Source organism: Rhizophagus irregularis, chromosome 32, assembly GCF_026210795.1.
Source record: "Rhizophagus irregularis chromosome 32, complete sequence".
Classification (NCBI taxonomy): Eukaryota; Fungi; Glomeromycota; class Glomeromycetes; order Glomerales; family Glomeraceae; genus Rhizophagus; species Rhizophagus irregularis.
In genome coordinates, this window is record NC_089460.1 from 380,648 (window position 1) to 393,807 (window position 13,160).

General features: G+C 31.2%; 7 protein-coding genes across 8 annotated transcripts; 5 read left to right on the forward strand and 2 right to left on the reverse strand.

The window, feature by feature from the left end:
* Positions 1–52: 52 nt before the first annotated feature.
* On the forward strand, positions 53–1,165 carry OCT59_022877 (uncharacterized protein). Of its 2 annotated transcripts, XM_025334019.2 has the most exons (6): positions 53–114; positions 199–384; positions 456–491; positions 561–665; positions 737–780; positions 845–1,165. In XM_025334019.2, exons 1-6 carry the CDS (start codon positions 72–74, stop codon positions 938–940), a joined length of 510 nt encoding a protein of 169 aa, XP_025167192.1. In that variant the 5' UTR covers positions 53–71; the 3' UTR covers positions 941–1,165. The 2 variants fall into 2 exon arrangements, with proteins under 2 accessions (XP_025167192.1, XP_066006451.1); XM_066150414.1 differs by lacking the exon at positions 456–491 and having other exon boundaries at positions 737–1,165.
* On the reverse strand, positions 939–2,450 carry OCT59_022878 (uncharacterized protein). The gene is made up of 5 exons (XM_025309624.2): positions 2,292–2,450; positions 2,070–2,223; positions 1,822–1,995; positions 1,316–1,746; positions 939–1,237 (listed from the first exon to the last, which is right to left on the reverse strand). Exons 1-5 carry the CDS (start codon positions 2,406–2,408, stop codon positions 1,031–1,033), a joined length of 1,083 nt encoding a protein of 360 aa, XP_025167191.1. The 5' UTR covers positions 2,409–2,450; the 3' UTR covers positions 939–1,030.
* A 60-nt stretch (positions 2,451–2,510) lies between these two features.
* Positions 2,511–4,355, forward strand: OCT59_022879 (uncharacterized protein). The gene is made up of 6 exons (XM_025322088.2): positions 2,511–3,289; positions 3,370–3,522; positions 3,597–3,675; positions 3,744–3,803; positions 3,885–3,957; positions 4,026–4,355. The coding sequence occupies exons 1-6, from the start codon at positions 2,529–2,531 to the stop codon at positions 4,142–4,144; spliced, it is 1,245 nt and encodes a 414-aa protein (XP_025167190.1). The 5' UTR covers positions 2,511–2,528; the 3' UTR covers positions 4,145–4,355.
* OCT59_022880 (uncharacterized protein) lies at positions 4,354–6,122 on the reverse strand (the record flags this gene model as incomplete). Its single annotated transcript, XM_066150415.1, has 4 exons — positions 4,354–5,646; positions 5,730–5,797; positions 5,866–5,877; positions 6,002–6,122. The coding sequence occupies 4 exons, from the start codon at positions 6,120–6,122 to the stop codon at positions 5,359–5,361; spliced, it is 489 nt and encodes a 162-aa protein (XP_066006452.1). The 3' UTR covers positions 4,354–5,358.
* Positions 6,123–8,317: 2,195 nt separating this feature from the next.
* OCT59_022881 (uncharacterized protein) lies at positions 8,318–8,638 on the forward strand (the record flags this gene model as incomplete). Its single annotated transcript, XM_066150416.1, has 1 exon — positions 8,318–8,638. One exon carries the CDS (start codon positions 8,318–8,320, stop codon positions 8,636–8,638), a length of 321 nt encoding a protein of 106 aa, XP_066006453.1.
* Positions 8,639–9,125: 487 nt separating this feature from the next.
* Positions 9,126–9,362, forward strand: OCT59_022882 (uncharacterized protein; the record flags this gene model as incomplete). Its single annotated transcript, XM_066150417.1, has 1 exon — positions 9,126–9,362. One exon carries the CDS (start codon positions 9,126–9,128, stop codon positions 9,360–9,362), a length of 237 nt encoding a protein of 78 aa, XP_066006454.1.
* A 143-nt stretch (positions 9,363–9,505) lies between these two features.
* On the forward strand, positions 9,506–10,328 carry OCT59_022883 (uncharacterized protein; the record flags this gene model as incomplete). Its single annotated transcript, XM_066150418.1, has 3 exons — positions 9,506–9,523; positions 9,601–9,635; positions 9,830–10,328. The coding sequence occupies 3 exons, from the start codon at positions 9,506–9,508 to the stop codon at positions 10,326–10,328; spliced, it is 552 nt and encodes a 183-aa protein (XP_066006455.1).
* Between the last annotated feature and the right edge of the window lie 2,832 nt (positions 10,329–13,160).

Here is a 13,160-nt window from a genome sequence, read left to right on the forward strand (position 1 = left end):
CGTGCCTTTTTAATTTTTTTAAAATGGTTTGAAAATTCCAAAACTTGCAATTGTCTTTAAAAAAAGTCATTATGCGCGCAGTTCTTCAACGAGTTTTAAATGCAAGTGTAACAGGTCGATATTTATATTGTTTTGTTCACGTCTTCTATTAAGGAATCTTAGGAATCTTGTAAATAATTTATTACATTCATTTACTAGTCAATACACAAGTATCCTCTATAGATAGAGGACTCTGCATTCTTTTGGGTATAGCTTTTGATGATACAATAGACGATTTAGAATATATGGTAAAGAAGATCCTGAAGGTACGCGTATTTGAAGATGAAAAAGGTGAGGAAATGTGGTCAAGAAGTGTTAAAGATGCGGAATTAGAAATTTTGTGTGGTAAGTGATGATACTTTATTGAATTATCACCAATTAATTATTCAGCTAACCTTGGAATCAAATATATCAAGTATCTCAATTCACATTATACGGAAGTTTATCAAAAAGTAAATTTAACTAATGCAGTATGCAATTTAATTCATTTTTCACAATTATAATAAACCTTTTTATTTTAGATAAACCAAGTTTTCATAATGCAATGAAAGCTAATGAATCAAAGGAAATGTATTCAACTTTCTTAAATAGGCTAAAGCAAGAATACGTTGAAGAAAGAATTAAAGGTAATTTGTTTCAATTCGTGTAAAGCATAAGCTTATAAATTTTATTTAAATATATTTTCTTTCTATTGTAGATGGTGTTTTTGGCGAAAAGATGATTGTTAACATAGTGAACGATGTAGGGTATTAATATCTTAAATGATTTTTAATATTGCGTTATTAATTCTATTTGTTATTATTAGGGTCCAGTTACACTAGAATTGGATTCACGCAAATTTATTTATGTTGATAAATCAATCTCCTCAAGCAAATCCAATAACAATAAAGAAGAAAATTAAATGCAAACTTCATAAATTTAAATTTATTAAATTATTAATTATTTAATAGAAAAAAGTGTAACATTTATTACAAACTTTCTATGATTATTTTTATTTTTGCAATTCTCCTGCCATAAAAAATTTTCCAAGAGTTGGTCCAGAATATTGGTTTAGTTGCTTGCAATAATTATTAATTTGTGCTGTAATTAATAAAGAATCAAGTCTTGAGGGTTCAGCAGGAAGTTTATACATTTTAAGGATATCATCCTCTGGAAGAGGTTCTAGTCCAGAAGCCTGTCGTGATGAGTTTTCTTGTTTCTTATAATCAATTAAGTGAATAATAATTATTAGTAAAAAATAACTCTCAGATTTGTATGGCTATTGTAAAAAACTTACTCTCTTTTGTAGAGCACTCTGCATTTTCGCTTGTTCTCTACCAACATTTCGTTGCCAAAATGTATATGTGTTTTGTTCTTGTGTATGTTCTTCAACAGCCTCTAACAAAAATTCTAAATTTTTTTCGATATATGGATCAAGGCTTAATTCTAATGTATCAAAATTTGGACTTAATGGGCTGACCACAGTTTCCTTATCTAAAGTTGTTTTTGGTATAATATGTTCATAATCATCCAAGGAATGAAGAAGCGCTGTCATTAAATGTGAATTTTTAACAGTAATTGGAAGTTCTTCAAAAATATTCGAAAATGTTAGTTTGTTTTTTATTAGAGATTCTGTGGTAAATTTGCTCTCCTTTTGTGCTTCCATGAATGCTTGTGAAAATCTGAATGCACGTAATGAAAGGTTACCATGGGTTGAGCGAGAGACATCTAAAGAAAAAAAATTTGCAGGTAAAAATTGATTTAAACAAAAAATATTTAAGTATTGTTTAATGTCCAACATACCGTGCACGATTACAACACTTTTATTATTAAAAGTTTGTTGGTAATTATATTGGGTTTCAATTAACTTGTGTGTTACAAAAGAACCCAAGTATGTCGATTGATACCATCCAACTGTATTATTATCGACATTTACTTCGCGAAGACAACGCATCATGTCAACTTGATATCTAGCACCTGAATTTTCAAAAAAAAAAAAAGAATTATTAGTTAACTCAATTCACTTAAAAAAGTGATTAAGATTAAAGTACCATCTACGAGTTCATTTTCGTCGTCAGCTTTAGATCCAGGAAATGGGAAACAATTGGTTACTTCCAAGACACCATTAACATCAAGGCCTAGAAGTTGTCCAGTTACTGGATTTGGAAAAAACTCGCGACAATGCTTGATAATCTTAAGAACTACCTAAAATTATAGGAGAATCAAAGGTTATAAAATCCGATCACATAAATTTTGTTCAACAAAGTGCATACCAAACCGTCAATTTGAACACTCTTTAATGGAACATTTCCTTCGACATCTAATGCTGCGGTTACGTTCACGTTAGAAAGAGTTTCTTTAGTGGTAGAGGGAGTTCCTGAAGAAGTCATGATGTTGTTGAAAAATCCGATATCAAGAATAATTAAAAGTTTATTTTCGGATCGACAATTTTTTTTTTAGTTAAATTGATAATCATTGCTGCTGATTAGATCGGAGACTTGTGGTTCGAAATGTTGCGGCCTATTTTTCATTCTACCACAATACGTTCTGCTTTAGCATTGGCAGCTCGTACTTTTACGTCCACTGTCAGTGCAGGTGGACCAACTTTTGCTTTGACCGAGGAACAACAAGGTTTTCAAGAACTTGCTCGCAAATTCGCTCATGAAGAAATCGCGCCAAAGGCAGCACACCATGACCGAACCGGCGAGTATCCAACAGAAATTATTAAAAAAGCTTGGGAACTTGGTCTAGTAAATACCCATATTCCTACAGAATTTGGTGGTCTTGGATTTGGTGTTTTTGATTCCAGCCTAATTACTGAAGAATTAGCTTGGGGTTGCACGGGCATTCAGACAGCTATTGAGGCAAATGGACTTGCAGAAGCTCCATTACTTGTAGCTGGAAATAAAGAACAGAATAAAAAATATTTAGGTCGTATGACAGAAGAGCCGCTTATGGCCGCCTATTGCGTGACAGAACCTGGCGCAGGTTCAGACGTTGCCGGAATAATAACCAAGGCAGAAAAAAGAGGCGATAAATGGGTTATTAACGGACAAAAAATGTGGATCACTAATGGCGGTAAAGCCAATTGGTATTTTATTTTGGCTCGTAGTGATCCAACCGCAAAAGCTGGTTCCGCATTTACAGGTTTTATTGTTGACGCAAATACACCCGGTATTTCACTTGGCAAAAAAGAAATAAATTTAGGACAACGCGCAAGTGACACGAGAGGTGTTACATTCGAAGAAGTTGTTGTGCCTCAAGAAAATGTGTAATATATATTATATTTTTGAAGTAATATCTTGAAATATGAGAAATAACACAATTATATGTCAACTTTCTTTTAACTAGCCTCGGATCTCCTGGTCAAGGTTTCAAGATTGCCATGGCTGCTTTCGATATCACACGTCCATTAATCGCAGCTGGTGCTGTGGGATTAGCTCGTCGTGCTATGGAAGAAGCCCTCAAATATTCACTTGAAAGAAAAACAATGGGACAAACAATGTGAAATTTATTTAATTTTATATGTTCATAGCTAATATCATATATTAATTTTACTTTTGTGCTTTTATATATAGCTTCAATTACCAAAGTGTAGCATTCATGCTTGCTGATGCTGCTATTGGGATTGAAGCGGCGCGCAATATGGTTTGGAAGGTAAATTTACATTAGCTTGTAAGAGTATTAAGAATGTTTTCCTTCACTCATATATTTATATATTATAGTCTGCCTGGTTGCGTGATCAAAACCAGAGAAATACATATTATGCATCTATTGCAAAGGCGGTATGTTTTTGACTGATTTCTTAATAGTGAAAAGTAGTAACTCCTTGAAAGTAGAATTGATTTTATTTAACAACCCTATAGCTGGCTTCTGATGTTGCCGTTACTACAGCTAGTAATGCTATTCAAATTTTTGGTGGAAATGGGTTCAATACTGGTAAATAAAATGAATTGTAATCATAGCATAATTATGTTGATAATTAACTATTGTTTTCTTGAATTCAGAATATCCGGTCGAAAAATTATACCGTGATTCTAAAATTTTCCAAATTTATGAGGGAACTTCACAAATTCAACGACTAATTATTTCTCGGCATTTAGCTGAAAATGCAGCTAATATGTAATATTAGAACTACTGGTTATATTTTTCTAATGGGTCAAAAATTCCCTTACATTTATAGATATCTAGGATCGTTTTAAAATTCATAAATAAACTCGAATTTAAATTATTCAAGTTTTTCTTGCTGCGATAGGTGTTATAGATTCAAAAAAAAGGATGTATGCAAATATTTACTTTTATTAAATTATTCTTAAACCTGTCCATTATCATCATATAAAGGGATCGTTACCAATTGTTACGATAATTTATTTTTTTTTTGTATACGATTTAACCAAAATGTTCTCATCCTGGATTCTTTAATCTAAACCAGAATTATTGTTCGTTAAAATAGTGAGTTCATAATCGATTTTTAAAATGTGCAATATTGTGGATTTTTGTATCTACGATTATGGATTCCTGTGTTGCAACCAAACATCTGATATAATTTCGTGAAATCCGTTGATCAAACATCGGCATCTGTATCCTTTCCACTTAAACTACTTGCCAAAAGCCTATAACTTGTATCGAAAAAAAATCCTTTTTATTGTAACCATGCATCTTCAAATAAATTCCATCAGGTCGCATCAAATTTGAAGGTTCTAACATAAATTATCAATTTCTCCTTTCCAAGACATCTATTTCATCTCTAAACTTTCTTTTGTACTTTAACTCTAGCAATCGGATTTTTCTAGCACTGTCAATCTTAAAAAATGCGGAACTAGCCCACGACAAATCTACCGAGAAACTTTTCAACTGTATTTTCGGTATCAATTAATGCCTGATATAATTAAGTGCTACCAGATTAATCCTTTTGCTTGATTGGCCTTATCATTTCTTATGATACCAACCAAATCATTATAGCGTGTTGAAGTAAAAGCGTGGTGTGTTTCGCATAGTGTTTGCCAAGGACGCTGATAACAACCTCTTGTGACAACGGTTCTATCCCACTATAAACGCGATACCACAGCCTAAAAGCTTAACAGATTCATCTGTTTTTAGATATTTCCAGCTCCGAATCTAGGTCAGTTTAGGATTTTTTTTAAAAGAACAAGAATGATCCTCGAAGCAAAATGGAGAGCAACAAGCCGATCGGCTTCAAGCTGACGGCCATCAATGCTAACAAGGTTGATTTCATTCATTCTTGAGTATAGTTCACCAAAAAATCGATCTTTTGTGGAATATCACCGTTCATCCGAAGGAGTAACACACTCAATATATAAAACACAATACCATTAGTACTCATTGTAATATCGAAGATAGTTCGTGTTTACCCCGCGCGCCTGATACTCCGAAGAGCATCTTGGAATCGCCAATATTATTCCAAAACTCATTAAGAATCATCTCCAATGTTTGTAATATTTGTATCCATGCGCACATCGATATTTGAGCCATTGATTCGGAATCGCCCAGTAATGCTTTGGATAAAGTTCCGGGATACTCAAATCGTAGATCAGTTGGAATTATGGGCGAAAGGTAATGATTGATTCGACCTCCGGTAATATCCCAAGTATAAAGCATATTCTCGGGCTTAAAACGAATGTCGCACGGTAAATTGCATATTACTGCGTAAATTACTCGTATGGTTGGAACCAGTCCAAATTCATCATCACCAGCAATTTATTCATGATATCATTATAAAAATTTGCGACCTCGAACAGACCAGGTCTATTAACAATGTCTTAGAGATTCAAACCTGTTATTTGACGTTTATTTGTGACAAGGTTAGCACGTCACCACAAAGCTTACCTAGATGTTCATCTAAATTAGATTAGGTGACTAAGAAAGGACGTTACAAAAGGAGAGTACTAATCCAATCCTGAGGCAAAAGTTTACCTTGCAAGAGCGTTGAAAGCGTAATTCCTATTTCTTCGTCATCTCCTACGAAGTAATTTAGACGTTCTTCTTCCGACTTGTTTAGCAGGGCACCTCTGATTTTGTATCTGTTTGTCAGAGAAAATTTCTTTTAATTTGCTATCTGCTGTTTCTTTCCAATTTCCAATCATTATGATAAAGTACAACACAAATAGATTCTGAATATTTATCTCTCATAACACAAACTTTCATTAAACTTTTAAGTGATGAGAAAACGCGACGCGCGACGTGTCATTTTATCAAACTTATACTTTTATATAATTTTCCTTGTTACACAACTTTATCTCTAATTTTAAGCATAATTTTGGTTTTTTTCTATATAATGTATGATATAAAGTTTAAAACATAGTCGAATATGACCTCATAATTATCCGGGGTCCTTTAGACGATGGCATAAAAATATGATTTATTTTTTTGATGCGATTGTGAAACTTTATAATAACAATTAGATTCAGAAGTGAAAAATGCTAGATAAGCGAATGAAATATCAAAGAAGGAGTACGATCCTAGGCCATTTAATGCGAGTCCCAGCATCACATTATTTCTTTGATCACCCTTTCTTAAGAGTTTGACGCTTAACTTTTTTATTACAAACCTGAATATGGGCAAATTATTTTTCATTGATAAGCGAACACAAAATTTATATTTGAGAACGTATATATGAAGTCGCCAATCCCTGCTTCAAATTATTCACGTCTGGAAAATATCTATGAATTGTGTGAATTTATCTTGTAAATCCTGATATAGACACGAATATATGATAACGGTCTTAATTATCTGAAAAAGATTTGTAAAGATGTATATTAACAGACGATAAGAGTGGCAAAATCTACTGGAAATTCTCCAATAACCCATTATAATGAGAGTCTATGGAGGTGGAGATAGTGTATCTGTTACACAGGCAGATATAAATTATAAATTTGCAATTAAAATATTCACTATTTACTTTACTCTTTTACTATTGAAAAAGACTTGGGTCACCGTGTATTTACAGTGGATACGATAAAAAAACGGAGAAAAATCCCTACCTCCACATCTATTACCGCCGGACTCAAAAAGTGGCATACAGCTTGATATTAAAAGCGATGAAGACATTCGTTTATGACTCTAATTACAAGTTTAACACCGACATTAAAGTTCTCATAGACAATTCAACAAAAACAAGAGTTTCAAAACTTTTAATTTCACTATTGATCGCGTCTTCTTACTTGTGATCACAATAGTTTCAAGGCTTCCTGTCGTAAGAATTGAAACTACTCGTAATTCTTAGCAATTATTGGGAATGATTCATTTTCACTGCAACAAGTTGGAATGGCAGGTTGGAATTATGATTGTTGGATGGATTTATCGTTTTTGGATAAGAACAATTCTTTGATCCACTTTTGAAAATCATCTTTGGTGCTAGTTGTCAGTATGTTAACATATCGTACACTTTTTATAGTAGCTACTGCCATGTGTACAGTCACATATATTAGAACATGCGGAATATTTATGATTGAACATATTATATATATTAGTTGGTACATAAATTAGTTAGATACACTAATTTGTAGTTTTGTACATTATATACTATACGATTTATGAAATCTTATGGATATATTACAATTTTTCGTATAATATATGATCATAATTTATGAACATTGCGTTTTTATAGGGAAGATGGGAATAATTTGAATTTTTTTTTTTAACTAATAATTTTAATGTTCATTCACAAAAAAAAAATTACAAATTTTCAAAAAATTCATTTTGTAACATTCAAAGGTCGACATGTGAGAAAATAGGATAAAACCCGTGACAAAATGTTTTGACCAGAATTACTGTTAAATTGCGGGATTTATTCGTGTAGAAATAAATAATAAATTACATGATTCGGAGATACACGGATTTGTTTACAAGTGTTGTTACGGAAAAGTGACTAATCTAACTTATCTATATTAGCACAATTATCCAAGAATTGATACGGTTTAATCATCGATATCTGGTATTCTGGTTAAATAGAACGGTTGCCAGTTATATGAGATATAACAGTTCATAGAATTACTTAGTAAAGCCCTCCCTCAGAGAAAATAATGCTGGTCGGATTAAGGAAAATTGTATACGTGAGAAATCTCATAAATCTCATCACACAGATCTCTTTGTTACACACACAATTACAGACGTATAAATATCCAGATTATGATACATTTTTTTTTGTATTTGTAGTCAATATAATTAGTTATACTGTATTTGACACAATAAAATGTCAAATCGAACACATGTAAAAATGATCTGGTAAACGGCTAAATAGGTACTTCACTATAATGTATAACGTGGTATATAACACACGATGCGTTCGTACCACTCTAAGCTCTCTCTTTCCTCACAAATTACCTTCTCAAAGCTCACATTATCAACCCTCGACATTGCAGGATTATGGCCCAAAGAATATTTTATTGCTTCATTTTGGGTAACGATCTTAACAATGTTTTTCCGGTTACTATTAGTAAATTTACCCGTGTCAAGCAAGTATCCGGAAATATTTGGAAAGTTTGAAGGTGTTACCGAAGGAATGAATATACTTGAAGAGAAGTCTAATACCGAAATCGACATTGAACAAGAACTTGGAGGCAGTAAGTTCGTCTACGAATCTATTGCAGACTTTTTCTGAAGAACGTCCTAGAGGAATTGAATCATAGTGTAACAGCCGCCGCTCTCCGCTCAACGGTTTACCTCTCGAACAAGAAATTCACTGCCCTTTTATTAATTAGCTTGTTTCTCTCTTTCTATTTTTCCACAAAGAGCACATACAGAGGAAAAGGCGCCTTTGATATAGAGATCCTGAGGAAACAAATATTATTAAAGGTTTAAGTGGTGAGGTTCCCGTGTCACAATCAGAATTCAAATTAGTACGTGAGAATCATCTACTATAGGTGGACAACTGGCTAAGCTTAATATGAATTGTGATCATTACTTCGTATCGCGACCTCGAAAATTTGGAAAATTTTTATATGAACAATTGAACATCCGCCAGACATTTATGTTAAGAGTGCAATAAAGAAGTGGAATGAACCAGACTTGCCTCCAATTCCGGTCATCCGACTTGATTTCTCTAAGTTAACATCGAATAAAGAATAAAGTATCAGAGGTATTAGAAAATGAACTTCATTCAGATGCTAAAATCGATTAGGAATAGAGTTGGTATTATTTTGGAGCGTGATACGGTCAAAAGTATCAATGAAAAATTAATTACATCAATATCCGAACATGAAGAAAACGTGTATGAGAAAGTGGTAGTTCTCATAGATGAATATGATTTGCCAGTATTGAGTGATAAAGGCATTGCAAAGTTTCTTGTAATAGGCGACACAATGATTGCGCAGTTGAGTTTATAATAATTTGGAGGATATGACAATAAGCTCTGATTTATCCGGAGCATATGGATTTACAGAAGATGAAGAAAACGCTTAAAGCCGATTATCAGAACGTTTTAATGACTTAACGGAAGAAACTTTGATTGACCTTTGAAAAAAATATGATGACTACTCTTGGAACTGTATGTTAAAGTATATAATTCATTAAGTGTGTGTATGATTTTGTGAACAATTCTAACTTGAAAATTTTTGGATTCAGCTAAATTGGCCAATATGGAGCATATTAAGAATATCGTAAATTGGTTGCAGATACTACGCTATTATGGTTATCTAAAAGATGGTAATCCTGATTTACGACCATTATAATTACTTGATTTTTATCTTACAACTATTTACGGCAAGCAACATATTGGACTGCCATTTCGAAGTGAAGGCCGAACTGATATGTGGATTTAAACATTAAAATGTTTTTACTTTATTGAATTCAGGCGTTGTGAAAAAGCAGGATATATCGCGTACTTAATACAAGAAGCAATAAATCAATTATTTAAAAAGCAAATTCAAATTTTTCTACCAAGACTAAATATGCTATTGGATGTGTTTGTTCGACAGAAACTCGAAAAATTTGTGGAATTGGAATTCAAGAATTCAAGTTCGGACGAAGATATAAAGATAAAAGTAGAAAAATTCGCCACTAATGAAATAGAAATCGACAGCAGTAAACCGACCAAACCTACCAAAAAAATCGACAAAAATAAATATACAAAAAAACCGCCAGCAAAACGCTCAGTAAAAGAGCCAAGGAAAAAGCACCAGTCCGAACATCAAGCAGCTCGAGCAGCTCAGACAGCTCAATCAACTCGGACAGCCCAAGCAGCTCAGATAACTCAAGCAGCTCAGACAGCTCAGGCAGCTCAGACAACTCAAACGTCCCCTTTTATTTTAAAAAAGAGAACATGCCATCACTTACGGATCGAGTGGGCTTGAAAAAAAAAAAATGGAATTAAAAATTTCTTTGATGAATTTTCTTATTAACAGTAAAATGTTAAGCAGTATACTCTCGTTTGGCGGACTCTCTCGTTTGAATAATATCATTAATAAGACTATTACGAAATATTTTAATTGCATATATCGTGCAGATAGGTTGAATTTATAATTAGTAAAATGATAATTAATAATTTGAAGAGTAATAATTTGAATTATAATAATAATCTGAATTATAGTGATAATTTATAATGATAATTATATCGGTCTTCGACCATCCAATAACTGAGTTATATTTTATTTATTTTTATTTTTTTTATTCTTTTATTTCTTATAGCTCAATTCTGATTCAGGATTTGGGTTATTAATTGATTATTATTATACACATATATTTTATATTATATTTTTTGGCGTGTCCTTTATTGAGATGCCCTCCATATAATCTTAAATTATTTAAATCTAATATAGTTCGGTCATTAGGATTTAGGAATACTGCGGTGACCAATAAAAATTAATGCTATTTATTAATAACGATTATCAAATATTGGATGTCTCATAAAAATATCGGCCCGCATATTCCTAATCGACTGAACAATAATTTGAATTATAGTGATAATTTGAATTAAAAATAATAAAATTATAATGATTATGATAATAAAACTTTAATTATTATAATGACGGATTACTTTTTTTGATACTTTGAAAAATTTTATTAGACAAAAAGAATCTTCATACACAAAATTTGAAACCGTAGATCATTGAAAAATGCTTGGGGTAAATTTATAGTATGACCACAATTTGAGTAACGATATCATTTAGAATATCATCTAGGTTTGATGAATTTGGGTATGAAATTAACTCTCAATTGAACCATATCAAGTAAAAAAAAATCAAATCAATCAAAATCAAAATAATAATACCGCAGTATTCGGATTTCGGATCAAACATACCAAAAGAAATAGTATATGACCGGGATCAAAAGAAACAAATATACCAATTGTATTACCACTGACTCTTTTCATTTGTTTGTAAAAAAAGTAATTAAATAATCTCAAAAAAAAAAAGGGGGGAAAGGAAAGGTTTCAAAAAATTTTTAATTATATTGATATTGATTATATCAAGAAATCGAGATTTTCGTTATATGACATCTAAATGATGTGATTACACGTACAATAAAAAACAAACATCCCTTTCTTATTTAAGATTTAAATTATTATAGCTTTTTTATCATCCGAATAGATTATTAAATTATAGGAATTAGGAAAATAAATACTTTTATCACGTGATACAATATTAAACTGATTTAACCTAAATTGGATTAAAAAAATTTTTTTTTACCAACATTTTCGTAACGTTATAAAATATGACGTTCATTATGATTTGCAAAGCATATCTTGCCTGCGTTACATAACAGACAGACATTAGCAAGTTAAACTATACCGGTTTTATGGTTTTAATTACGCCAACATAAAAATTTCTGGCCAAAATTTTTTGTACAGTTTCACCAAAAAAAAAAGGGGATAGAGAAAAGGAGATCGCGAAAAATTGGTTCCGTAAAAAAAAAAAAAATTTAACAATTTAGGAAAATAAAAAAAAAAGGACCGTTCAAATTTAAAATTCTGTAGTTTATCCAGTAATAATAATTTTTTTATTGAAATTCCGAAAAATTCCGGAAATATCAGAATTATTTTGCATTATTATCTATCGCACAGACAGTTAAACGCTCGGAACCTAATTAGTTTATATGCGTAAAAAGTTTATGAAAAAAAATAAATGTTACACATAGAAAAATGAATTAACATTTCATTCAAAACGTTTTATTAAAAAAGAGAAAATATTATTAATTATAATCAAAAGGGTTCAACCGTTCTAGTTAAAGTCAATGCGCGATTAGTTGTTTTTGTTTTGTTTTGTTTTTTTTTTTCTTCGATTTCAAAAAATCATTATAATAAAGGGTAAAAAAAAAAAAAAAAAAATATCGTGGCGTACGCATATGATACATATACAAATCGCCATTTTTGACTTTCAAATTACTACCATATACATTACCTCATTTTCCACCATACATTAAACTTTGAAATGTGCTTTATATAGTTAATGATAGTCCCGAAATGCAAAACACTTTTTTTTTAACAAAGAAAAAAAAAAAAATTTTTTTTTAAAAAAAAAATAAATAAATAAAAAATATTTTTATCTTTTTTTTTTTTAAACACGTTAAATAACTATATCAGCGGTGCACGTACTTCTTTCTTAAAACGTAATGTATCAACACATGAAATTAATATTATAATTCGTTAATTTTCAAGTTTCATGGCGAAGTATGGCACTCAAAAGCTCATGGTACTCAAGCTTCATGGCAACTCAAAGTTCATGTACTCCAAAAAAAAAAAATTTTATTTTTTTTTCTATAAAAAAAAACAATTTCTCCAATTAGTTTAGTATATGTGGTGCTATGTTTAAATAGGTTACAAGAATTTTTTTATCAGGCCATTGTATCCTACCTATCTCCCCGCCCCCCTCAAAAATTATTTTTATCACGGAAAATTTTTTTTTTTTAATGACGAGAGATTTACCAACCGTGAAACGCCGTCTCACATTTTACCTAGACAATTTTTCATTCAAGATTTACTTCAAGCATTCTCCGTTTTTATTTTACTTTACATGTTATTAAATAACGGATTTACATTTTTATTTTATTTTTTTTTTTTGAGAAAAAAAAAAAAAACGTTTTTTAATAAAATTGCATAAAAAAAAAATTTTTTTTTTTTTAACAAAAAAAATAATCGAGATCTATCTATGATTGATTCTATGATCATTGTCATTTATGATATATTA

What these genes read in the sequence shown, in the direction of transcription:
- OCT59_022878 (XM_025309624.2), bottom strand. Translation starts at nt 2,408, where the DNA reads ATGACTTCTTCAGGAACTCCCTCTACCACTAAAGAAACTCTTTCTAAC. An exon ending in AAGTGTTGTAATCGTGCACG is followed by an intron (nt 1,747 to 1,821) that starts GTATGTTGGACA and finishes TTTTTTCTTTAG; the next exon opens with ATGTCTCTCGCTCAACCCAT. An exon ending in AGAGTGCTCTACAAAAGAGA is followed by an intron (nt 1,238 to 1,315) that starts GTAAGTTTTTTA and finishes ATTGATTATAAG; the next exon opens with AAACAAGAAAACTCATCACG.
- OCT59_022877 (XM_025334019.2), top strand. Translation starts at nt 72, where the DNA reads ATGCGCGCAGTTCTTCAACGAGTTTTAAATGCAAGTGTAACAG. An exon ending in GGAATTAGAAATTTTGTGTG is followed by an intron (nt 385 to 455) that starts GTAAGTGATGAT and finishes AAATATATCAAG; the next exon opens with TATCTCAATTCACATTATAC. An exon ending in ATACGGAAGTTTATCAAAAA is followed by an intron (nt 492 to 560) that starts GTAAATTTAACT and finishes TTTTTATTTTAG; the next exon opens with ATAAACCAAGTTTTCATAAT.
- OCT59_022879 (XM_025322088.2), top strand. Translation starts at nt 2,529, where the DNA reads ATGTTGCGGCCTATTTTTCATTCTACCACAATACGTTCTGCTTTAGCA. An exon ending in GTTGTGCCTCAAGAAAATGT is followed by an intron (nt 3,290 to 3,369) that starts GTAATATATATT and finishes TCTTTTAACTAG; the next exon opens with CCTCGGATCTCCTGGTCAAG. An exon ending in AAAACAATGGGACAAACAAT is followed by an intron (nt 3,523 to 3,596) that starts GTGAAATTTATT and finishes TTTTATATATAG; the next exon opens with CTTCAATTACCAAAGTGTAG.